Genomic DNA, 27161 nt, shown 5'->3' with positions numbered 1-27161 from the left:
ATGGTTGTGAGCCACCATGTCGTTGCTGGGATTTGAACTCGGGACCTTTGGAAAAGCAGTCAGCGCTCTTAACCACTGAGCCATCTTGCCAGCCCGCATTGTTTTTAAAATGGAAAGTTAAAAGAATTTTAAGTAACTACAGTCAAGTATTAACATTTTGTCCAGTAATAAACTAGCTTAAAAGTTGAAACTAGTTTTGGTCAACTTGGCACAAACTGGAGATACCTGGGAAGAGGGCCCCTTAATTAAGGAATTGGCACCATAAGATTGGCCTAGGTGCATTTTCTTAATTGCTAATTGATGCAAGAAGCCCAGTTCACTGTCAGCAGTGGCATCCCTCATCCCTTGTCAAGAAAGGTAGCTGAGCATATGAGGGTAAGCAAGCCAGCGGTGTTTCTCCATGGTCTCTGCATCAGTTCTTGCCTCCGGGCTTCTGCCAAGGCTTCCCTTGATGATGGACTGTGACTTGTAAGTCAACAAACCACTTCCTTCCTAGGTTGGTTTTGATCCGTTTTATTACGTTAACAGAAAAGCAAACTAAGGACCACAGGCCTCATCCGGCTGGATCAGCGCCGGGGTAGCGGGAGCGCAGGGTTTCCTGACACCCGCCAGCTACCCACGACCCCCTCCGCAGGATTTTGGGACTGCTGGTGAGTGGAACACAGCTTCAGCTCCAATCCAATTGCGCGGGACCTGAGACTGCATTAGTTAGGGAAGCAGAAACTGGCCTGAGTAGGGCCACAGGCCTCACCCGGCCGGATCAGCGCCAGGGTAGCGGGAGCGCAGGGTTGCCTGACACCCGCCAGCTACCCACGACCCCCTCCGCAGGATTTTGGGACTGCTGGGGAGTGGAACACAGCTTCTGCTCCAGTCCAATCACGCGGGACCTGAGACTGCTCTGGTTGGGGAGAGAGAAATCCGGCCTACATAGGGCCACAAGCCTCTTCCGGTCAGAAAAGCACCTGAGCAGCTGGGGCGCAGGGTCTGCTGACACTCGCCAACTGCCCACAACACCCACCACAGGATCTTAAGACTTCTGGTGAGTGGAGCACAGCTTCTGCTCCAATCCAATTGCGCGGGACCTGAGACTGCATTAGTTAGGGAAGCAGAAACCGGCCTGAGTAGGACCACAGGCCTCATCCAGCTGGATCAGCGCCGGGGTAGCGGGAGCGCAGGGTTGCCTGACACCCGCCAGCTACCCACGACCCCCGCCGCAGGATTTTGGGACTGCTGGTGAGTGGAACACAGCTTCTGCTCCAATCCAATTGCGCGGGACCTGAGACTGCATTAGTTAGGGAAGCAGAAACTGGCCTGAGTAGGGCCACAGGCCTCACCCGGCCGGATCAGCGCCAGGGTAGCGGGAGCGCAGGGTTGCCTGACACCCGCCAGCTACCCACGACCCCCGCCGCAGGATTTTGGGTCTGCTGGTGAGTGGAACACAGCTTCTGCTCCAGTCCAATCACGCGGGACCTGAGACTGCTCTGGTTGGGGAGAGAGAAATCCGGCCTACATAGGGCCACAAGCCTCTTCCGGTCAGAAAAGCACCTGAGCAGCTGGGGCGCAGGGTCTGCTGACACTCGCCAACTGCCCACAACACCCGCCACAGGATCTTAAGACTTCTGGTGAGTGGAGCACAGCTTCTGCTCCAATCCAATTGCGCGGGACCTGAGACTGCATTAGTTAGGGAAGCAGAAAAACGGCCTGAGTAGGACCACAGGCCTCTTCCGGCTGGACCAGCACCGGGGTACCATCAGCTACCCACGACCCCCGCCGCAGGATTTAGAGACTGCTGGTGAGTGGAACACAGCTTCTGCTCCAATCTTTAAATAGTGACAACGATAACAACTAACCCCAGAGATTACCAGATGGCGAAAGGTAAACGTAATAATCTTACTAACAGAAACCAAGACCACTCACCATCATCAGAACCCAGCACCCCCACTTCACCCAGTCCAGGGCACCCCAACACACCGGAAAAGCTAGACACGGATTTAAAAGCATATCTCCTGATGATGATAGAGGACTTCAAGAAGGACGTTAATAACACACTTAAAGAAATGCAGGAGAACACTGCTAAAAAGGAAGAAGACAATAAAGAGGAAGCACAAAAATCCCTTAAAGAATTGCAGGAGAACACTGCTAAAGAGTTACAAATCCTTAAAGAAAAACATGATAACATAATCAAACAGGTAGAAGTCCTTACAGAAAAACAGGAAAACACATCCAAACAGATGATGGAAATGAACAAAACCATACTAGACCTAAAAAGGGAAGTAGACACAATAAAGAAAACCCAAAATGAGGCAACACTGGAGATAGAAACCCTAGGAAAGAAATCTGGAACCATAGATGCAAGCATCAGCAACAGAATACAAGAGATGGAAGAGAGAATCTCAGGTGCAGAAGATTCCATAGAGAACATCGGCACAACAATCAAGGAAAATGGAAAATGCAAAAAGATCCTAACTCAAAACATCCAAGAAATACAGGACATAATGAGAAGACCAAACCTACGGATAATAGGAGTGGATGAGAATGAAGATTTTCAACTCAAAGGACCAGCAAACATCTTCAACAAAATTATAGAAGAAAACTTCCCAAATCTAAAGAAAGAGATGCCCATGAACATACAAGAAGCCTACAGAACTCCAAATAGACTGGATCAGAAAAGAAATACCTCCCGACACATAATAATCAGAGCAACAAATGCTCTAAATAAAGATAGAATACTAAAAGCAGTAAGAGAAAAAGGCCAAGTAACATATAAAGGCAAGCCTATCAGAATTACACCAGATTTTTCACCAGAGACTATGAAAGCCAGAAGATCCTGGACAGATGTTATACAGACACTAAAAGAACACAAATTCCAGCCCAGGCTACTATACCCAGCCAAACTCTCAATTAACATAGATGGAGAAACCAAAGTATTCCATGACAAAACCAAATTCACACATTATCTCTCCACGAATCCAGCCCTTCAAAGGATAATAACAGAAAAAAACCAATACAAGGACAGGAACCACGCCCTAGAAACAACAAGAAGGTAATCCCTCAACAAACCTAAAAGAAGACAGCCACAAGAACAAAATGCCAACTTTAACATCAAAAATAACAGGAAACACCAATTTCTTTTCCTTAATATCTCTTAATATCAATGGACTCAACTCCCCGATAAAAAGACATAGACTAACAAACTGGCTACACAAACAAGACCCAACATTTTGCTGCTTACAGGAAACTCATCTCAGAGAAAAGGATAGACACTACCTCAGAATGAAAGGCTGGAAAACAATTCTCCAAGCAAATGGCATGAAGAAACAAGCTGGAGTAGCCATTCTAATATCTGATAAGATTGACTTCCAACCCAAAATCATTAAAAAAGACAGGGAGGGACACTTCATACTCATCAAAGGTAAAATCCTCCAAGAGGAACTATCAATCCTGAATATCTATGCTCCAAATACAAAGGCAGCCACATTCATTAAAGAAACTTTAGTAAATCTCAAAGCACACATTGCACCTCATACAATAATAGTGGGAGACTTCAACACACCACTTTCACCAATGGACAGATCATGGAAACAGAAACTAAACAGGGACACAGTGAAACTAAGAGAAATTATGAATCAAATGGATCTGGCAGATATCTACAGAACATTCTATCCTAAAACAAAAGGATATACCTTCTTCTCAGCACCTCATGGTACCTTCTCCAAAATTGACCACATAATTGGTCACAAAACAGGCCTCAACAGATATAAAAATATTGAAATTGTCCCATGCATCCTATCAGATCACCATGGACTAAGGCTGATCTTCAATAACAAAATAAATAATAGAAAGCCAACCTTCACGTGGAAACTGAACAACACTCTTCTCAATGATACCTTGGTCAAGGAAGGAATAAAGAAAGAAATTAAGGACTTTTTAGAGTTCAATGAAAATGAAGCCACAACATACCCAAACTTATGGGACGCAATGAAAGCATTTTTAAGAGGAAAACTCATAGCTCTGAGTGCCTCCAAAAGGAAACTAGAGAGAGCACACATTAGCAGCTTGACAACACACCTAAAAGCACTAGAACAAAAGGAAGCAAATTCACCCAAGAGGAGTAGACGGCAGGAAATAATCAAACTCAGGGGTGAAATCAACCAAGTGGAAACAAGAAAAACTATTCAAAGAATCAACCAATCAAAGAGCTGGTTCTTTGAGAAAATCAACAAGATAGATAAACCCTTAGCCAGACTCACTAGAGGGCACAGGGAAAGCATCCTAATTAACAAAATCAGAAATGAAAAAGGAGACATAACAACAGATCCTGAAGACATCCAAAACACCATCAGATCCTTCTACCAAAGGCTATACTCAACAAAACTGGAGAACCTGGATGAAATGGAGAAGTTCCTAGACAGATACCAGGTACCAAAGTTGAATCAAGATCAGGTTAATGATCTAAACAGCCCTATATCCCCCAAAGAAATAGAAGCAGTCATTAATAGTCTCCCAACTAAAAAAAGCCCAGGACCAGATGGGTTTAGTGCAGAGTTCTATCAGACCTTCAAAGAAGATCTAATCCCAGTTCTTCACAAACTATTCCACAAAATAGAAACAGAAGGTACTCTACCCAACTCATTCTATGAAGCCACAATTACTCTGATACCTAAACCACAAAAAGACCCAACAAAGATAGAAAACTTCAGACCAATATCCCTTATGAATATTGATGCAAAAATCCTCAATAAAGTTCTTGCTAACCGAATCCAAGAACACATCAAAACAATCATCCATCCTGACCAAGTAGGTTTCATCCCAGGGATGCAGGGATGGTTCAATATACGGAAATCCATCAACGTAATCCAGTATATAAACAAACTCAAAGATAAAAACCACATGGTCATCTCCTTAGATGCGGAAAAAGCATTTGACAAGATCCAACACCCATTCATGATAAAAGTCTTGGAAAGATCAGGAATTCAAGGCCCATACCTAAACATGATAAAAGCAATCTACAGCAAACCAGTAGCCAACATCAAAGTAAATGGTGAGAAGCTTGAAGCAATCCCTCTAAAATCAGGGACTAGACAAGGCTGTCCACTTTCTCCATACCTATTCAACATTGTACTTGAAGTCCTAGCCAGAGCAATTCGACAACAAAAGGAGATCAAAGGGATACAAATTGGAAAAGATGAAGTCAAAATATCACTTTTTGCAGAGGATATGATAGTATATATAAGTGACCCTAAAAATTCCACCAGAGAACTCCTAAGCCTGATAAACAGCTTCGGTGAAGTAGCTGGATATAAAATTAACTCAAACAAATCAATGGCCTTTCTCTACACAAAGAATAAACAGGCTGAGAAAGAAATTAGGGAAACAACACCCTTCTCAATAGTCACAAATAATATAAAATATCTTGGCGTGACTCTAACTAAGGAAGTGAAAGATCTGTATAATAAAAACTTCAAATCTCTGAAGAAAGAAATTCTAGAAGATCTCAGAAGATGGAAAGATCTCCCATGCTCATGGATTGGCAGGATCAACATTGTAAAAATGGCTATCTTGCCAAAAGCAATCTACAGATTCAATGCAATCCCCATCAAAATTCCAAATCAATTCTTCAACGAATTAGAAAGTGCAATCTGCAAATTCATCTGGAATAACAAAAAACCTAGGATAGCAAAAACTCTTCTCAAGGATAAAAGAACCTCTGGTGGAATCACCATGCCGGACCTAAAGCTCTACTACAGAGCAATTGTGATAAAAACTGCATGGTACTGGTATAGTGACAGACAAATAGACCAATGGAATAGAATTGAAGACTCAGAAATGAACCCACACACCTATGGTCACTTGATCTTCGACAAGGGAGCTAAAAACATCCAGTGGAAGAAAGACAGCATTTTCAACAAATGGTGCTGGCACAACTGGTTGTTAACATGTAGAAGAATGCGAATCGATCCATTCCTATCTCCTTGTACTAAGGTCAAGTCTAAGTGGATCAAGGAACTTCACATAAAACCAGAGACACTGAAACTTATAGAGGAGAAAGTGGGGAAAAGCCTTGAAGATATGGGCACAGGGGAAAAATTCCTGAATAGAACAGTAATGGCTTGTGCTGTAAGATCGAGAATTGACAAGTGGGACCTCATGAAACTACAAAGCTTCTGCAAGGCTAAAGACACCATCAATAAGACAAAAAAACCACCAACAGATTGGGAAAGGATCTTCACCTATCCTAAATCAGATAAGGGACTAATATCCAATATATATAAAGAACTCAAGAAGGTGGACTCCAGAAAGTCAAATAACCCCATTAAAAAATGGGGCTCAGAACTGAACAAAGAATTCTCACCTGAGGAATACCGAATGGCAGAGAAGCACCTGAAAAAATGTTCAACATCCTTAATCATCAGGGAAATGCAAATCAAAACAACCCTGAGATTCCACCTCACACCAGTCAGAATGGCTAAGATCAAAAATTCAGGTGACAGCAGATGCTGGCGAGGATGTGGAGAAAGAGGAACACTCCTCCATTGTTGGTGGGATTGCAAGCTTGTACAACCACTCTGGAAATCAGTCTGGCGGTTCCTCAGAAAATTGGACATAGTACTACCGGAGGATCCAGCAATACCTCTCCTGGGCATATATCCAGAAGATGTCCCAACCGGTAAAAAGGACACATGCTCCACTATGTTCATAGCAGCCCTATTTATAATAGCCAGAAGCTGGAAAGAACCCAGATGTCCCTCAACAGAGGAATGGATACAGAAATTATGGTACATTTACACAATGGAGTACTACTCAGCTATTAAAAAGAATGAATTTATGAAATTCCTAGCCAAATGGATGGACCTGGAGGGCATCATCTTGAGTGAAGTAACACAATCACAAAAGAACTCACACAATATGTATTCATTGATAAGTGGATATTAGCCCAAAACTTAGGATACCCAAAATATAAGATACAATTTGCTAAACGCATGAAACTCAAGAAGAATGAAGACCAAAGTGTGGACACTGTGCACCTTCTTAGAATTGGGAACAAAACACCCAGGGAAGGAGCTACAGAGACAAAGTTCGTAGCTGTGATGAAAGGATGGACCATTTAGAGACTGCTGTATCCAGGGATCCGTCCCATAATCAGCTTCTAAACGCTGACACCATTGCATACACTAGCAAGATCTTGCTGAAAGGACCCAAATATAGCTGTCTCTTGTGAGACTATGCCGGGGCCTAGCAAACACAGGAGTGGATGTTCACAGTCAGCTATTGGATGTATCACAGGGCTCCCAATGGAGAAGCTAGAGAAAGTACCCAAGGAGCTAAAGGGATCTGCAACCCTATTGTTGAACAACATGATGTACTAACCGGAACCCTGGAGCTCTTGTCTCTAGCTGCATATGTATCGAAAGATGGCCTAGTCGGCCATCAATGGAAAGAGAGGCCCATTGGACTTGCAAACTTTATATGCCCCAATATAGGGGAATGCCAGGGCCAAAAGAATGGGAATGGGTGGGTAGGGAAGTGGGGGGCGCTATGGGGGACTTTTGGGATAGTATTGGAAATGTAATTGAGGAAATTATGTAATAAAAATATTAAAAAAAAAAAAAAAAAGGTTACCTTCCGTAAGGTTCCTTTCTAAATACAACTATACTTGATATTTAAAAAAAAAAAAAAAAAAAAAAAAAAAAGAAAAGCAAACTAAAAACAAGTGGAATTATTACAAGTATTTATAATCAGCACCCAAACTAATTTGTCTTATTTCAGATTTAAAAAGAAAACAAAAAACCAAAACCAAAACCGCAAGGTCTGTTATAGACTCCATTTGTTAAAAAATACTCTCGCCTTCATTCCTAACTCCAGTGACAGCCTCTGAGGGATAACTGCCCCTCCTTTTTGGAGGACAGACAGACTTATGTGTACTTCAGGAACTACAGAACTCAAACACTCAGTTTCTCAGCCTCTCTCTTTCTAAGATCTTAGCCATGTGACTAAGACTGGAGCTTAAAGGACTTGCCCCCCACCCCCCACCCCGAACCCCACCCCGTTTCCTTTGCTTTCAGCCTGAGGCGGGCACCCATAAGGAAGGGAGCTAAGGAAAAAGCAAAGACGCCCATCCTGGCTTCAGAGCCACAGACAGCACAGCTCTGCCTCAGGAGGAAGTGTGTCACTTCTTACACTGTCTGGTTTCCAGGCCTAGAGCAATTCTAAAAGAAGTCTCCGAAGTAACCCTCAAATATAAGAATGTAGTTTGATGAATTTTACTGTAATTGAATAGATTTCATTCACATGCGGTGAATTCACATTCACAAACAGCTCTATACTACTGCTGCAGGCACGTTGTTCTAATACTGCTTGGATCTTCAGAACTTCCTTCCCTTGTTAAGCTATACGCCACCCCCCCCCCCCTTTTACTCAGATTCTGGGATCAAACTCAGGGCTTTGCACATTAGGCAGGTATACTACTACAACCACATTCTCAGACTTGCCTAAATGTTGTAAGGCATTATTCCTGGGGAGACATCAACAAGCATCTACTTACCCCAGACAGGGCACCAACAATGGATCAAATTGAGAACACCACCAAAGTTCAACTCAGTGCACAGATGAGTTTTATCGGGGTTACTTACAGGAGTATGGGTGAAAGGAGCTACTTACAGGAGCAGAAATGACTCAAAGACAGCCACATTACCAAAAGCCCATCCCAGATAAAAGCTGATAAAAGCTGGCAACCAGATGCTCATTGCCTGGTCAGCAGGCAGCTCTGCTTTTCTGAGAGGTCTGAGGAGTCCTAACTGCTGGGGGGGGGGGGGGGGGGGGGAGGAAGCCTAGTGCCATCTGGTCAGTTTCAGGGACTTCCTGAGTCTTAAAGAGCTTCCCCGCTGGAGGGAGTGTTTCAATCAGAAGGAAACTGCTATTGGCACAACAACAATCACTTTTAATCTCAGTAGCTCAGCAAAAACAACCCAAAATTCTTAGGGTAATTAACTGCCTTTACTCGAGTCAGAGTATTTGAGGATTAAGATATACAACCTGGAATAATGAATATGGATTTCTGCTAGCGTTCAGTCTAAGCCCTGCTCCACAGTTACCTGGCAATAGCCAGGTATGCCTGACTCACTATAAAAGGGGCGGCTTGACCCCTTCTTGCTCTCTTGCTCTTGCCTCTTTTCCCTTCCCCTCTCTCTCCACCTGCTCATGGCCTACTTCTCTCTTCTCTTTTCTCTCTCTTCCTTCCTCCCTCCCTCTCTTTCTCTGCCTCTACTACCCTCTTAAGTCCCCTCCCCATGCCCTTAATAAACCCTATTCTATACTATATCTTCCTGTGGCTGGTCCCTCGGGGGGGTGGGGGGGGAGGGAAGGGGCGCCTCACCATGGACCCACGGAGGCATCCTCTTCCCCCACACCCGACTACACCGCCATAGAACATTTCCCCCCTCTCATTATCTTTTTATAAACTCATCCGTTTACTTCCAGCTTAGAAGGAAAGCTGAACTGAGAGGGAAGGAGTGGTTATACTCAGAAGTGTATTTCCTTTACCCTCTCGGCGCCATCATAAAACTGGGACCTACCTGGTGTACTGTGATAAAAAACTGAAAATACACTTGGCTTAGCTTAATACTCTTGTCAAGAAATAACTCTTGACAGAAACTCAAGACAATTAGCGAGGTCATACCAGACTTTCAGGATTGCTTCCTGATCCTGACAGTCTTCACCCATGCGTCACACAAGATCGCTACAGGACGGCCTTCCTTCTTCCAGCCCTTACAGAAAACAGTGACATCTTGATTCAGTGACACACCTGTCAGTAACAACGTACCACAATGCATAGTGGCCTGTGCCCTTGTACCAGGCTCTGAACAAGGCTCCTTTCCCAGCCTCCCTCTCTCACCTATTTGCTCTCACTGTTTTCTCGGAGATATTGCACTTTTTTTTCCTTTGAAAGAGCCACCTGTCCTCACCTCTCTCAGCTTTTCACGCTGTTCTCTTTATATGGAAGGCATGCATGAAACACCAGGATAAAGGTGCCAAGAGCTGCCCGAGGGCCCAGGCCACACCCTAGCATGGTTAGCTGCCTCCTGCCCAATTATGGGTTTGAGGAAGGCTGTGGTGGGACTTAATCCTGGCTATCTTCTCAGTACCAAGCCTTGTGTCTGGCATATGGCACGTGCCCAACAGATACTTATATGAGACATTGAGAATTGATCTTGCAATGTGAGAAGCAGGTTAGAGTCAGAGGAAAAGCTGGTGGCATTAAGCCAATAGGAAGCCTTCCAGAAAGCTCTCACCCCTTGTTAGCTGCACGGACCGGTCACTGTCAAGTCTTTTGCTACTGTCTCACTAACGGGAGCCAGTGCGGGATAGCAGCTCAATGGCGAGGCACCTGCCTAGGATGCAGGTGGTCCCAGGTCCCATCCCAAGCCCCATCCTCACCCCACAGAAGAGCAAGTTTCACCCTAAGTTCCTGAGGGAGGGCAGTCGGAGTGAAAACGAGGATCACCTCCAAGGGTGGGGTCTCGAGTTTTTATAACCAATTGTTGTGGATCACTGAGGATGAATAATAAAATGAGTCATGTTTGGTGACCAGATAAGAACATGATGTCATAAAGGGAACTAAGCCAGGAGGGTTAATGGGACTTGGGAGGGTGGTAGTTGAGATTAATTTCCAAGTGCAGTAGTGCAGCCCAGTGCTGGGGAGGTTCGTGGCATCTGAGGCCCAGAGACTGGAGAACAGAACATGGCCCTGTGAAGCGAAGACGATCATAGGCTAAGTTACTGGTAGAACCAACGCCATCTTTTCCTGGTACTCTTGGAATCCAGGTCAGGAGCCCCATCACTAAGGCAACCAACAGAACTTCCTGGACTAGGGATATAAACCTGTCAGTGCTCACAAGTCTAATTAGATAAAGCCAAGAGCAATGAGGTCTTCAACCAAGTTTTAGAAAATGTCTCTGACCTTAAAATGATAGGATGCTGATGAACTCTAAAGAGACTTACTAGGGACAACTAAAATTATTAGAATTAAATTCTTTAAGTAGTCTTTTTTAAAAATGCCACTTATTGTTTTTACAATACTTTGGTTCTACCCTATGTGCCTATGTGTGCATACATGCACTAGTGAGCTTTGTGGTAGAGAGGCCAGATGTCACCCTCACAGGCCTTTTGCATTACCTCTCCACCTTATTTTTGTAAACAGGGTCTCTCCCTGAGGTTAAAGCTCACCAATTTGGCTCGACTGGCTGACCAGCCAACCCCAGGAATCCTCCTGCACCAGCCTCCCCAGCCCAGGCCACCCCACTACACCTAAGTTTTGTATGGGTGCTAGGGATGGAAGCCTGGTCTTTATGTTTGTGTGGGAAACACTGCAGGAACTGGGTGAGTCCATTCCTCAGCCTCAGCCTCTTCAGAGAAACTTAACAAACTTGTTTCACCATCCTCCCTGGCTTCTGGTGCCGAGAGTTAGAGCAGCAGTCACAGCTGGAGAAAAAAAAATCTTTAAGGTAAAAAATTCTAAACAGAGGTCAGAGGTTGTGTTCCCATCTCTACTTACTGTGTGCTCTTGGGCAAGTTAGTTCATGTGTCCGGGCTGCAGACTTTCCGGTGTAAAATACGGTGCACGCTCACTGCTAAGTGTGTTCTAGGTCTAAACATTATGACTCTCAGCAAAAGGATTTTAGAATACTAATATAAACTCAGAAAATAATATGTGATGAAAACACCACTATTAGACAAACTCTGGTCTTTAAAGCCTTATGTCTTTTGCTCAGACTACCTGCTTCACAAGAATACTACAGACAAACAAACGTTAAGCCATCAGCAAGTGGAACAAATAAACCACTGTCCACTCAGCAATGGTTCGCACTGTTAAGACGGCCGGAATAAAGGCTGGGTGTGTAGAGCACCAGCCAAACATGCAGCAGACCCAGTTCCATCCCCAGCACCTCCTCCACCCAGAGGAGGAGGAAGTAGGGAACCATGAAACTCAAAGATGTATTAACCTTACAAAGGCCAGCAACTAAAACAGATACCAACCTCCCAAGTCTGTGTGAGGCTATGAAAGACTTCCATAGGTTTGTGCCTGGCTAACCTACCATAGGAAAGGTAACCAAGGCTCCACAACACTGAGAGAGGGCAGAGTCCGGGGCACAAAGAGCCACTTTTGGATGACACAGTGCCCTCAGACCTTCTTTTTTCTGATTTTATTATGAAAATTTATTCTTCAGAAATTTCCCCTGTCTTTTACCTTAGAGCAGGCCCTGCATTAGTTTTAAAAATTAATATTGAAAGTTGCTTGTATATTGGAACATGGAAATTATTAACATAAAGCACTCTTGTTTGTATACATAGGGAGGTGGGATGAACTGGGGAGGCTGAGAAATAATAGGGTGAAAATTATATGAAAAAAATTAATAATAATAATAGTAATAATAATAGAGCACACTTTTTTAACCTTTTTATATATTTGTAATGTATTTCTATTTTGAGGGTACAGGCAATTAAAGCCAAGGCCTCAGCATCCACTGAGCTCCCCCACTGGCCCTCAACTTTTATTTTAGGGCTGAAGGGAATCACAGCGGCATTTGGATTGGGCATGGCCCCAGCTCTGTTCATTTACCTTCAGCCATGAGAGCTAGAAGGAAAGGCCAGCCAACGCAAATGCCAGGCCAAGGGGAGTTATGAACTGAAGAAGGGAAGCTGGGGAGAAAAAAAATATATCAAGATTATCCCGCAGGGAAGGCAGATGCCTCTGGGAAAATGAAAAGCTGTCAGCCGAATTAAAAAAAAAAAAATCACCAGGGACAGTGAAGAGCCAACTGAAAAACAAGAGGTACACAGGAAACACATGCGTGGCACAGAAAATTCATGCATGCCCACGAAGCAAGCCAGCAGCCCCAATCAAGCATAAGGAGACTTAGGCCATCACACAATGAAATCAATCTAATTCACCACAGGCAGACCAGCTTGCAGATGCCTGAAGGGACAGACACACCAGGAGTGTCTCAAGTTGGGCACAGAATGAAAGGCGGCGGCGGCAGCAGCAGCAGTGTCGTACACAAACATCAGCAGCAATATTCTATGACCACAAGTGTTTGGGCTAGGAAGACTTAGAAAACTAAATGTGTGGTCCACTTACCGGCATTGGGGTGATTTTAGGGATGTTTGCAATGTGAGGCTCTTTTCCTATACCCTATCCATTCTAGTGAGAATCTGCAAAAGTGCAAAACAAAACCACACAAAAACACAGCTCCTTTCTCAGTGCAAAGAGAAATCCTGTCCCAATGTGCTCATAGCCTATTTCCAAAAATCATTTGAAGACAGATGTGAATTAACAGGTGTTCAGTTTGTTTTTTTTTTTTTCTTTTAACAGATTTGGTGGGAGAGGAGAGCGCCAGAAAGTTCCAAGGCAACCACCCTGCATCTGTAAACACAGACAAGCCTACTGCTGCCGGCACACAACTAAAGGACCCTCCTGCCCAACACAAGAGAGAACCGCTCCTTGTAACCAGTCAAGCCTCTCCTTAAAGAGGGCTTTAGGAGAGACAATTATCTGTCTCCATAGAAATCTGAGAAGCATGAGCAAGTTCATCAGCATATCCCTCCCCTCTGCTGCGGTGCTGAGCAGACCTGTGCAGGACCAACCTGTGTGGAAAATGACAGTGTTTTTCCTGAGTCCCGAAGGAAGACGGAGGTTTCGAAGCAGTCCTTTGGCGGTTAGGCGGACGTGGATGGTGGATAAGGAGAATTTGGGAGACAACAGCATGTCTTCGAAGCCAGTGGGAGAACTTCGCAGGGGAAGCAGCTTTTCCAGGGACCATCACATACTGTGTCTCTTGGCAACTCGGGGTTCTTCCAGGCCAAGAGATACAGCCAGAGAAAAACAAGCTTACATGCTAATGCCAGGCCACCCAGATTGGGTGGGGGGTGTGGGGGAGCTAGAGTTAGCTATCCCAGGGCTCCAGGCTTCCGTTTGCTCTCCCAGATGTTGCTAACAAACAATGCCCTTCGTCTGAGCAGGATCTGTGAGGAGCAGCTCCGGAAGCAAGCAGCCTGAGTTACATCACACTGTGCATGCCACGGGTTGTTGTGGTTCCCAGCAGGGATGGAAAGGGGAGGAGAAAGTGGGTGGTCTCAGGAGCTTTATGTAACAGCCAATGATGTCGCAGGTCCTGTCACTATTTGGAACAGGGCGAAATGAAATAAACCACCTCACATGCCTAATGTCTATTTATTAGCTAGGCTAAATAAAGAAATAAATAAGACTTCATGAGAGCAATCTGTGAGCTGATTCCATTGCTTTTTAACTGCACAGCTTCACACTATTATCACTGGGCACTTCCCCAGGTGTTTTACCTAGATATACATAAACCTGATTACTTGGATGAAAAACAAGCCAAGAGAATGAAACCCTCAAGCAACAAATACTTCCAATCTTTAAAATAAACAGTTTTTTTTTGTTTTGTTTTTTTTTACTGTGCTAATGACAGGTTGTCAAATTTTCAACTCTAATTCTCATGTATTGAGAGCCACACTCAAAACGAAAAGTTAGACCTGTACCAGGTCTGCTGCTTCTGAGACTCGGTAAACAATATCACAAGGCAGCGAACCTTACACCATCAACAGCTCATTAAATGTTAAAACCCACAGAAAGCGGTTCTTCTTTCAGAAATCCCACACAGCATCTGAGAATCCAGGGGACAGGAGAAGAGGAGAACTGAAGCAACTCACCCCCTTGCTCGCACCCCATGCCCTGTCCTGTCAGAGGATGGCAACCCACAGAGGGTCACTGTGGGGCTGAGCGAGCACACCCACACCCAACCAACCTCCTGAACTGTTCGTTCCCTGGTAACAGAACTGGCAACAACAATGGAATTACTGTAGCTTGATACAGTTCCTCATGCTGGGCCCCCCCAAACCATAAAACGGTTTTCATTGCTACTCGATAACTGTTAAGTTTGCTACTGTTATGAATCTTAACGTTTTCCCATGGTCTTTGGCGATCCCCATCAGAGGGTCACACCACTGAATTAAGAGTCAAAGAAACAGACCTTCCTTCCAGCTTTGATTTCCTCTGTTAGATCACAGGTTGTTATTTTTAAAACCGTTAAAAACACCTGTCCCCAAATTCTGAATATTAAAAACAAAACACCACAAGCTCTCCCTATGCTATCAAAATTATGTTTAAAAAGGTATCAGTGAGACTCAAAATTATAAACTGAATGAGAAATAAGATTGGTGTCAAAAATAGACACACCACTGTCAACATAGTCCGTTTTTGGTTTCTGGGTGGGCTCTTTTTTCAGGGGTTGGGGTTCTTTTTGTTAATAGTAAACAATTCTGTCACAAATCCACTAGCTTACACTACCCAAAGGAAGAAATAACCAATCCACTCACCAATCAGGTACATTTACTAAAAATTTCATTTTAAGGGGCTTAAGAGAAGGCTTGGCAGGTAATGGCTAGATTTCCAGAGGACCCGTGTTCAGTTCCCAGCACCCACGTGACAGCTTACAATCATCTCCAGTCCCACCCTTTCAGGCATGATGCATACACGTGATACACAGACAAGCATGTAAGCAAAATGCCCACACACATAGAATAAAATAAATTTAAAATAAATACATTTAAGATAGGAAAAGTTTATTTGAACTCCACTATCATTACCTATCCTAGGCACATTAACTATTAGCCGTTTTCCCTAAGTGCAGAAAGAAGCTGGAATAATGCAAATAATATCAGTGTAAAGGAAACCAAATGTAGCTCCTGTGTGTTAAAAAAAAAAAAAAAAAAAAACCTCCTCCCAACCAACAAAATGTGCTTAGGTACAAGCTTCAAAGGGCTGAGCTTCAGTTCTTTCCCAACCATCATCTGCCCCCTTGTGGCCACCTGGCATGAGTGCAACAAAGAGGAAAGGTGTCTGCTGTTACTTTGTAACGTCCTCATAAGGATCGGCATAAGGCAAAGGCCACAGAAAACCAGTGAGGCAAAGTTTGGTTGGTTACATAAGGTGGAGCCATTCAGAAGGATTAGACTTTAGATGGCTTTTGGTAGTGCTGAGTCTTTTGGTTTCTTGGTTTTGTTGTTGTTGTTGTTGTTTGTTGTGTGTGCCATCTCTGTTCATTATAGCAAGAACACAATATCTACCCTCAACACATTTTAAGCCTATGCTACTTACTGTTAACTGCCGGAACTGTACGTGTTGTAACAACATCCTGATCTTTCAAAACTGAAATCTCTCAACAGCATCTTCCCATTTCCTGGCCAGCAGCACCAGTGCTGAGAAGCCATTACACATTATGCTGCTACGAGTCCCACAGCTTTAGATACCAAATGTAATCGGAGTCAGCAAGACTCCTTTCTCCCTTCTGTGCTTGTATGTCCGTGCGATCGTGCTTGTGAGTGCCACATGTGCCACACTGTGCGTGGAGAGGCTAGGGGAAAACCGTCAGTTATCAGACTTTTGACATCTATTGTTTGGGATAGTCTGTTACCCTTTCGGCTTCATTCACCAGGGTACCTTGGCCACACGAGTCTGCAGAGACTCTGTGTCTCCCCTCCCAACTTCCATCCCCCAACAGCAGATTACAGATAACAGCAGTCCTATGGTTTCACAGCAAGTACCTTTACCACCCAGCCATCTCCTTTGCCCCATTTACTTTGCTTGTATCGTACGGTGACTAATACTCCATTGTATAGATACACCACATTTTCTTTATCTACAGATATGTAAGCTATTCTTACATCAGTTATGGTGAGAATGCTGCACACCCTGACTCCTGTTTGGTAAATCAGCCCTTATTGGGATATGGCTTCTAGACAGTCCCTTCATCTCGTAGGCCACCTACCATGCTACCGACGGTCACCCTGGCTAAGCAGAAGAGTTGGGGAGTCCCACGTGTCCAATGTTGCTTGCCACAGGCTTCTGTATCAATCTAAGAAATCACGGACAATGACAAAGCCATGAAACTCTCCCCTTCTGCCTCTCCTCCTGAGGTTTTTGGGCTTCGAGTCTTATTTTAATTCATTTTGAGTTGTTTACTGTATGAGGTGAGATGAAGGCTGGAGTTCGCTGCACCCACAGACATCTAATTCTCCTCACGCTATCTCTTGGAGAGAGGATGGTTCTGCTTGGTATTTTTGTCAGTCTTGCCAGGTTCAGCGGACTGTAAGTCCACAGGTTTGTTTCTGGGCTGTCCCATTCATTGCATCGGTTTATGTATCTACCTTCATACCCATTTCAGACTGTTTTAATTACAGACTTGAAAGCAAGAATTATGGTACCTTCGCCTTTGTTTTTCCGCCCACAAGATTGTTTTTGGCTACCTTGGACTCTTATTTGGTTCCCCATGAATTTCACATAGTGACTTCTCTTTTTCAGTTAAAAAAAATGCAACAAGGATGTTGACAGAGGTGACTCAAGACAATAGGCCCTTTTAGCATCTACTGTGAGGCTGGTTCTGTCTGGCTAGTTTTCGAGAGTGCTACACAGAGCAAATGTGGTAACATTGTCTGGCTTTGTTCTTACTACTGTTTGTAATGATTTAACAAAACGAAGCTCAAACCATGTGCTGTCACAATTATTAATCTCTATTGTTATATGCATGTTACTGGAAGGCCTTCTATACTCAGGTCTATATTCATGGTGCTTTTTTTTTCATTTCTACACTTACAAATTTTCTGTGTAGAACACATTCATGTGCCCTGGGTGAAGAGATCTAGTTCTCAGCCAAAAAGGTAGCCACTGTTGCAGTGGGATTCACCAAGTGATCCATTCTTTGTAACGCTCAGTACCAAATTTTCCATGTATCCAAATGGCATCAGCTCTTTCAACACGAGAGCAAAGTTGAGATCACCAATGTGTAAGAAGGAAAGACAGCAGGTGCACAGTGTGGCGGCATCTCATCTCCTCCCCAGAGTAGGTCTGCAGCTCTCAACCACCTCCCGACATTGGAGAAAGTAGATGTAGAAAGCCACACGACCCCAGGCCATGTTTACGAAATGGCACAGATGGAGCAGATGTGTTCCTGCTCCCAGGGCAGACACCATGGCACCTGACAGGGATGATCTATAAAGGAGTTCACGGACTGGGTAAACACAGCTTGGGGTGCGTGAGATATCCCAAAGAGCAACTATGAGTGTCGGAGCCACGGGAAATGCTGTGGGTATGACAACTTCCTCATAAACAGCAGGCACGTTTTATTTAGAGCCAGTGTTGCCTAGAATTTCATAGTGTAATACCCTTTAAATAAACCACACCGGCTAGACCTCTGGAAGGTGGTTCATAGCCTCAGTGGGTTTCCCCACTTGCTTTGAGGGTTTCCTAGAACACATCAGGGTGGGGTTGGGGAGGCGCCTTCAATGTAAAGCCATGAAAAGCGATCGACAAGAAGTACTGTTAGCCTCGCTATCAGTAGCAGCAGGGGCAGCTACCATGTGAGAGCCTGGGATGAAAATAGTCTACACGGTCAAACCCATTCCCACACTGGGATTTATCTCGTGAACATTCCCGTGCAGCCAGACGAGAAACTCAAGCCCTGGAGAGGCTTAGCAAGTAGCCAGAGGTCAGGACGGAAATAGAGAGGAGGAGAACCAAGATTTACACCAACGTCCGAGCCGCACAAGGTCACAGCTTCTTCATTGTCTCCAGAGGTAACAGAATTTCTTTACAATAACCGTTAAACTAAAATAATGATGGAAATTTTCAAATATTATTTCATACACTGCCCCCCCCACCCCCTCCCGAAAAAAACCCTCAACCAGGGGCTGGAGAGGTAGCTCACAGATTTAGAGCATTACTGAGGAACAGGGTTCAGTTCCCAGAACCTACATAGGAGCTCACAACTGTAACTTCAGATCCAGGGGATCTGACACTGTTCTTTGGCCTTCCAGGGCACTGAATGCATGTGGTACACTGGCAGACATTCAGGCAAAACACACATTTAAAAAATAGTCTTTACAACATTAAATAAAATATGTAAAATAACTTAAAAATCAATCAATCAATCAATCATTCAGAGATTGGCCAGCGTATGGCCAGTGCTTCTATATTGTGGATCATATCAGAAACTAGTATGAAGCTTTTTGAAAATAATATGATTATCCAAGCAACTATACAACGCATGTGTGTTCCACTCTGAAGTAGCTGTCACGAGAAAACTACCCAAACGTTGACAGCAATGATTGCAAAACAGTTCATAATGTAATCACTGTGAATGTGACAGAGAACCAACTCGAATATCCAAGAGGCTCAATGCTATCACACTTATACTGGGTGACGCATTAAACCTGATCACACCGCGGCATGTAACAAAAGGGAATGTCAATAGTTCCAAGCAGGTTTGCTTCCAAAGCCACACAGGGTAAGGTTCCCTCAGTAGGCTCAAACTAATTCCAGGCCCACCTAGAGTTGTGAGAATGACTGACATGCGTACAGCCGGGGAGGAACCCACAGCTCATGGCTGAATTCTGTGCTGACAGTGTGAGAGCCTGTATAACAACAGAGACTTTACACGCTGTGACGTGGCCTTTCTTTTTTCTGGCTTTCTGTTGTGATGTGCAATGGGAGCCGTGTGACTTGTACTAGCGCTGCAATAAAAAAATGAGAACCTGTAGGCAGCGCGTGGCTGGCTGCATACAGTCCTGCATGTCATACACAGAAACGTCAAGAATACGTTTTACAAGATCTTTAGATCCCCCAAAGGAAGTATTAGACAGTCAGTGTAGTTGAATGGCTTTAAGTTATAGGCTGCCTTAGAAACAGATGTCCAACCAAGAATGTGTATGGGGGAAGTCAGAAACATAGAAAACTGTTGAGTTAGTACAATACCTTAAAAATTACATCTTAAGACCATTTTACAATTAAAGACATTTAGAGAAGTATCCAGTTTTATTTCACATGAACCATATTTTAAAAATCAGTTTAAGCTAATTTGATCTGTATAATAAAATGTCATCTTCTGTGTTAGATGGCTCAACAAATCACGCTGCCCAAATGCCCATGTCATAGCAGCTAGTTACACCTCAAATTCTGAATTTTGACTTAGAACTATACCAGTAAAAGTAATTACAAATAAATTTCAGTATGTTTAATCATTACTTTTCAGATAAAAATATTTTAATATATTCATAAAGTGGCCACTTACCTGAATTAAAAGCTGTAAATAGACTCTTCCTTGAAGGACCTAGAACGGGACAGAAACATAAACACACACTTTATTGGAAATGCTACGCAAATCTCTAGCTATCTTGTAAATAACAGTGATTTCATTTTCTAAAAGTCCTCCTTTAACCTCTAAATTTTAGGTTACAGTTATCCACTGAGAAAATTCCAACATATAAGCAACTTGATCAAGTACACGTTTTCAAATATAGATAATATAGTATCTAATTTGTTAGTAGTAAGACTGGTAAGAATTAATCATCAAAAACACAGCGTCAATTTTAAAAAGACAAAGCATGGTATATTTTGTAGTCAAGGACGATTAAAGCTCATTTTAAATTTTAATTAATTTATTTATTGTTTATTCTAGTGTCTGAATCCAGGGCCCACAGGTTGGGAGAACACTCCACCATTGAACTATACTCCAGCCAAAAGGAGGCCTGTCTTTCACTGCTTGTGCTTTCACTGTTCTACTGCACACAGGAAACAGGCTACACTTTGTGAAAGAGGGATGCTGGTGTGTACCCTCCCAAGGGCCTGACTTCTATTCAGCTGTGAAGAAGAATACACTGGAGATATTTCTCCAAACTGATGCAATAGAAAATGCAGCCAGGAACTATACAGGTAGACATTGGAAGAGCTATAAGCACCCGTGCAAGATATCCAATGCTCATCAAGTGACTAACCACCTGTAGAAGACTGGTTGGAGGGCTGGTGAGATGGCTCAGCGGTTAAGAGCGCCGACTGCTCCTGAGTTCAAATCCCAGCAACCACATGGTGGCTCACAACCAACCATAATGAAATCTGATGCCCTCTTCTGGAGTGTCTGAAGACAGTGTACTTACATATAATAAATAAATAAATAAATAAATAAATAAATAAATAAATAAATAAATAAATAAAATATTTTAGAAGGAGGAGGAGGAGGAGAAGGAGGAGGAGGAAGAGGAGGAAGGGGAGGAAGGGGAGGAAGAGGAGGAGGAGGAGGAGGGAGAGGGAGAGGAGGGAGAGGAGGGAGAGGAGGAAGAGGAGGAAGAGGAGGAAGAGGAGGAAGAGGAAGAAAGCTGGTTGGAACAGCCAGAGACCATCTGCAGGATTTTAGAGAGAAGATCATCTCCCTTTATAAGTATGTAGCCATCATAAAGAGACCTCCACAAGATGCATATGTCAACCTTAGGGCTTTCAGGAGATTGGCATGTCCTGTTTTGCAGTCATTGGTGGGGGTCTCTAATTCTCTGAAAATCACCTCAAGATCAAAGCTCCATGAACAGGGTTTATTTTTAGTTACTGTGGGGGTAGTATGGGGTTTTTAAATCATGATAAAAACTTCAGTTTCGGATATTACCGCCATCTTAGCAGGGGACAATCTGATGCCTCAGAGCTGTGTGTAAGACAAATAAGACCCTAATGGCACAGTAAATAATCTTCCCCCAACAGGATTCGACCCACCCTGTATTTTTGCTTTTATCCTTTAACCCAGTAGAAAGAAAAAAGTGGGCTGGAGAAACAGCTCAGCAGTTAAGAGCACTGATTGCTCTCCCAGAGGTTCCGAGTTCAAATCCCAGCAACCATATGGTAGTTCACAACCATCCATAACAAGATCCGATGCCCTCTTCTGGTATGTCTGAAGACAGCTACAGTGTACTCATATACATAAAATAAATAAATCTTAAAAAAAAAAAAAAACAAAAAAAAAAAAAACAAAGGAAGGAAGGAAAAAGCATCACTAAATGTAGACTAGGTCAGCAGCCTCAAGTTACCACATGATCTTTTATACATATGCCAGCATCCATACATAACAAAGAGAGAACACAGAGGGGGAGGCATTGTGGCTGGTGACTGCTTTTTCAATTTTCTGATATATTATAGGGCTCAATCATTCTTCCAGAAAAGCGAGCTTTCAAGGACCTATGAGCAGAGCTTTGCCAGACTTGGCTGTGACAAGGCTTTGTGGTGACACTGTATATGCCACACACTGCCTGTTCTCTCAGCAGCCGCATCGAGTGCAAGGTGAACGATACAAAAGGATCAGGCACAAATGGCTGGGAGCAAAGCAGAAAAAGACCATGGTCTTAAACAAGGCAAACAGGTAACAGACATGAACCACAAGCATAGAGATGAAATAAGACATGCCCCTTGTTTCTCTCTTTCATCTAGAAGGTTATCCTAGAAGACCTGAACACCAGTTCTTCTCGTTATTGTCTCTGGACATCTCTGCTCTACCAGCTAGTTTCTGAAATTTATTTCTTATTTTATGAGATGGGTGTTTTGTGTGTGTGTGTGTGGGGGGGGTATCAGTGCAGCCCAAGAGAAAGAGTATCAGATTCCCCGGAACTGGAATTACAGATGGTTGTTAGCCACTATATGGGTGCTCAGAATTGAACCTGGGTCCTTTGCGAGACCAGTCAGTGCTCTTAACCGCTGAGTCACCTCTACCTGTTGATTTTTACTATTGGGCTCCATCTGTCTATAGAATTTGGAATTCTTGGGGAGTAAGAACATCTCATTGTTAACATTTATTTTATTTTCTTACTCACACCCAGTGTTTAAATATATAATTGTTAAATGTACCATAAGCCTACTTGTCAAAATTTAACCTCCTGAAAGCCAACGAGTTTAAAAGTATTCCTTCTAATCACAATGAAGACAATACCTTTTGGAGAAGTTTTGAGCAAGTGCGAGTGAGCCCTGGGTACCAAAGGCTTCAGATACAAGGGTCCTGACCCATTCTGAAATGCTTGTTTGGGAGGTTTCTCTTCATATTTGTTGATGGCAGCATGACCACCTATAACGAAATGGAAAAGAACATCTTATTTAGTATATAAATACAATAGCAGCCCCTAATATTTGTTCCAAAGAGACTACAATTTGATAACAATTACCAAGTACCAAGAATGCAGAGGCAGTTACTGGCCTCAAGTATGCAAAATAAATGTTCCCAGAATGCAAAAGCAAAAACAAACAAACAAAAAATACATTTTGTTCCTGGGCAATTTATGCACATTTCCAGCTTGGCATTTTATTCCAGAGAGGTGGAAGATAAATGGCCGCCCATGCTGCCTAGTAAACATTCCTAGTACATACACAGGTAAGAAGCATTCCTCTCAAGGAAGATGACACAGACTGTAAGCAGCCAATGCTAATGAAGTAAAAAAAAAAAAAAAGAAAGAAAAACAATCAGACAAAATCCTCAGTGGCTTCAAGAGTAAGATCTGGTATTTCAGAGCTAGACTGTCAGCATCCACTCTGTTACACAGGTCCTCAACCTCAAACTGAAAAAACACAAAAAGACTCTCACCTAAGTAATGAAAACCACCTATAAGAAAACACAAAATTTCCTAAAGACACTAAAGAACCTGACCTAATTTCGGCCAACACATAATTCTAGGCATCTACTTTTAATCTACCATATAATAAATAAATCATAATTTCTTTCTGGTATAGAATGCCCCACATGAATGAATTATGTGTCACCCTGGTTCAGGAGCCATGTTAGCATCCCTGTATCGCTTTGATTTCAGTCTATGCACTGTGAAGCAAGAGTATAAATTACCAACTTCATACATGCCTTTTGTTCACAAATTATCAACATGAACATAGATGTTTTTCACTAGGCTAAATGACCTCATCCCCACCAACAATGCCCACACACATGCCCCCCCCCCCCCCCCACACACACACACAGAGGCTGTCCTGGCCCTTACCCAGCATCTGTGCACTGAGCCATCTGTTAACTCCCCTTATACCTGGACGACATTCCTAATATTAGATCAACACAAATCCACCCTCCTGCTAGCAAGCTTCTGCCTAGTTCCTGTCCTGATTTCTGATTCTCACCTTGCTTAGAACTTAGGGAATAGGGCTTTCTAAACTTGGCAGGATGTTAGCGGACACGGTGGTCCAACATTCTAAAGGACGCATGGAACAATGGCACTAACCTTTCAGAGTGTGTATTTTTAGATATGATATGTGGGCATTGGATTGCAGTAGGTGTTTAACTGACTTGGATCCAATCCAAGGGAGTCCCTTTTGTTATTACAGTTGGATTTTAGACTTGCTCTTCTTAGAGCAACTTTGGTTACACTCAGCAGCGAGGTAAGTCAATTGTTCTAACTTTGAAAAATGAAACCCAGCTTAGCTTATGAACAGGATATAAGATTCCCCCTAAGTCTGGATGCATGCTTCACTTTTTTGAGCCTTACTCACAAAGGGCTCTCGCTTACAAAGAACTTAGTGAACGAATTCCTCACTGACATGAAGGAGGCCCCCAGCTACTGGCCTCATACCACAGTAGACACCGGCTTGGAAGAAATCTACCTGAGTGGTTCTCTCGAGGGCTCACTATGGCAATAGATCTAGCACCAGATTCCATCAACTTCTGAACACACCAGCATCAATATTCATATCTCAAGGATAAGAGACACTGGGCTCAGATACATATGTGTGTAGTGTGTGTGTGTACACATATATATGTATATATATTTACATTTACATATTTATATGAAATATGTGTTAAATATTCATACTCCATGATTATCCATTGTATGATCACCCAACTTTACCAGCTGTAATAAGCTGAACACACCTTTATGACCTAACATGTAAATATTCTCTCCATTTTCTAAGCACATTCCTCTTGGCTGGCACACTGCTTTTCACTAAGTTCCAACTTGAAGACTGACTACGCCAGGGCCAAGAAGTGGGAGCAGGTGGGTAGGGGGGCAGGGCAGGGGAAGGGTACAGGGAACTTTTGGGATAGCATTTGAAATGTAAATAAAGAAAATATCTAATAAAATAAAAAAGACGAGGACGACTGACTGACTACTACAATGAGGCGGGAGGCCCTCGAAGCGTTTCTCCTTCCTTCCCACTCAGCTCCTACCATTGTGGCTGGCCCAGAATCCTGTCGATTTCCAACTGTTGCCTCACTCGGAGCTGCCTATTCCAATGGTCTCTTGGTTATGCTACAACGGGTTTTTCTAAAATCCCTATTTTCATATCCCCAGCCCAGGAAATGTTGCAAGTGGAATAAGAAACGGAGAAGACAGGACGTGGAGAGAGAATGCATTGAACGTTTCAGAAAAATCTAAGCAGAAGAAGGAATTTGCCCACTCTAAAGAGTTTCTCTCTTCGGTCTCAACGTTGGCTTGTGAGCTAGCATGTCTTAATACATTCTGGCATCTAGTTAAATGAGTTTTTGTTTTTTTATTAAACTCCCTGTATCTGCACAGAAATAAAAACTCTGATTTCTGAAACTCTTTGTAAATCAGCTTAACGCTCTGCTCTGCTCTGCTCCCGATCATCTGCCTACCTGGCTTTAAGTCAAATCACGGACGTCTAAAGTTCAAAAGCAGAAATCACAAGAATGTCTCATATGCCCCACATAGAGATAGTGAAAGAGAGCAGGCAAGACTGAGAGTTATCTGAATATTTCCCCCAGAAGTAATCCCTTCAGAGGGTATGCACTCTAGCATGCCTTAGAAGACGGAGACAGCACTATCCGCTGCCCACCTCTCTCTATTCACCTGTGTCAGACATCACTAGTCAAAAACCCTTTTTCTCTGAGCCTGGAGGCAGCCAGTTCTTATCGACTGCCCGGTGTTGACGGATATGACCATACTCACTAACCATTTTTGCCACAAGAGAAACAAAACTGAGTGTCGGGAAGACTCATCCTTTCTGCCCACTTAGTTGCTTTCCTTCCAAGAGACGGGGCGGCACCATGGTACTGCAGTGAAAAAAAGGTGTCAGGTGCATACGGCTGGGAGGATGCTGACCGTGGTCCACGTCTCCCTTTCCGTTCATCAGGTTTAATAGAAACCAGAACAAGCCCCAGGTGAGTGTACCCTTTCCTGTCACTTCCTGTCAGCCAGGCTGCCACCCAAGTGCAGGAGAGGATGGCCCATTTCTTTATTTAGTCTTTCGGATCTCCTATTGCAGATAGAGTGCAAGCAAACAGCTTTGGTTTGCATCTCTGCCATTGCCACACACCATCTGTCCTCAAAAATAAACATGCTTTTGTGGCCAAAGGGAAAGGGGAAGGAAATCTCTGGTCTCCATAGTCCTGCTAATGTGGCAAAACTACTTTCTCAAGACCTGCTTCCAAGTTGCACAATGATCTCTCTCATTTGGTACAGAAAACCACTGCACAATCTTTACACGGATATCTTTACACTAATTTTTCCTATGTACTCATTAAAAAAATAAAACCTGAGAAACCCTCAGATATAAGAAAAATTGTCGTATACACCTCCTTTCAACCAACTTATAACTCGGAAACATTGTTTCTAAGGATCCCCAAGGGCCAAGGGCCAGATGCCAATTTCCCAACAGCACTGTGCTGTGGATTTCTTAACAGACACCACTAACAATGCAACATCACAAAGCAAAAGGAGGCAAAGGAGGCAAGGGTAGCCCCCTCATAGAGGCTCCAGTGTTGGAGCTGTCAGTCATGATATGCCAGCTAAAGATTAAGGGACCCCTCCATAACAGCAGCAAGATGATTTTGGTTCAAAATGATTTTTTTCATATCTTAAGGCAGTTTAAAAAAAAACGCATACACATTTAATACTATTATGTGAATCGTATATTAATTATAACTGAAGAAAAAAAAATCTGACCCTTTCATTTAAATTCTAAGGAAATATTTTTCTACATCTGCCAATCACACACTCCAAACAGTATTTAGTCAGAAATTAAATCATCAAACAGCCTTTAAATCAGAAATTAAATCATCAAATGGTCTTTGGTAATAGGATAACATCATACCAAGAACATTGATAAGCTGAATTATAATTGGTTTAAGCCCCCAAACCCAGAAAACACACAATAAAATTGGTTCCCAACAGATCCATTCACATCTTAAATATATATAAATACAACCACGAAACACCACAGTCAACATAAATTGCAAGCAACAACAAAGCTAATAACCAAGCGGGCCTAGAAATCAATTTATTTAATAAAAATTTAAGCATGCTTACAAAACAAAGAATCAAATGAG

The 27161-nt window shown here is 43.1% G+C and overlaps 1 protein-coding gene across 7 annotated transcripts in view; it reads right to left on the bottom strand.

Moving 5' to 3' along the window:
• The window catches only part of Mtus1 (microtubule associated scaffold protein 1), a 149725-nt gene that overhangs the window by 44539 nt on the left and 78025 nt on the right, over positions 1-27161 (bottom strand). For 6 of the 7 annotated variants that reach the window (XM_029480460.2, XM_021170971.3, XM_021170973.3 and 3 more), the window contains 2 exons: positions 22812-22943; positions 20142-20180 (listed from right to left, as the gene is read on the bottom strand). In XM_029480460.2, the coding sequence (XP_029336320.1) occupies positions 20142-20180; positions 22812-22943 (171 nt within the window). Of the gene's footprint in view, positions 1-13641; positions 14132-20141; positions 20181-22811; positions 22944-27161 lie in introns of those variants that run through there. The other variant, XM_021170975.3, reaches the window with a different exon arrangement.

The sequence above is a fragment of the Mus caroli genome, unplaced genomic scaffold, assembly GCF_978045245.1.
Source record: "Mus caroli unplaced genomic scaffold, Mus_caroli_1 scaffold_10, whole genome shotgun sequence".
In the NCBI taxonomy this organism is placed as follows: Eukaryota; Metazoa; Chordata; class Mammalia; order Rodentia; family Muridae; genus Mus; species Mus caroli.
The sequence above is the reverse complement of the archived record's forward strand: the minus strand, read 5'-3'. Positions and strand labels throughout refer to the sequence as shown.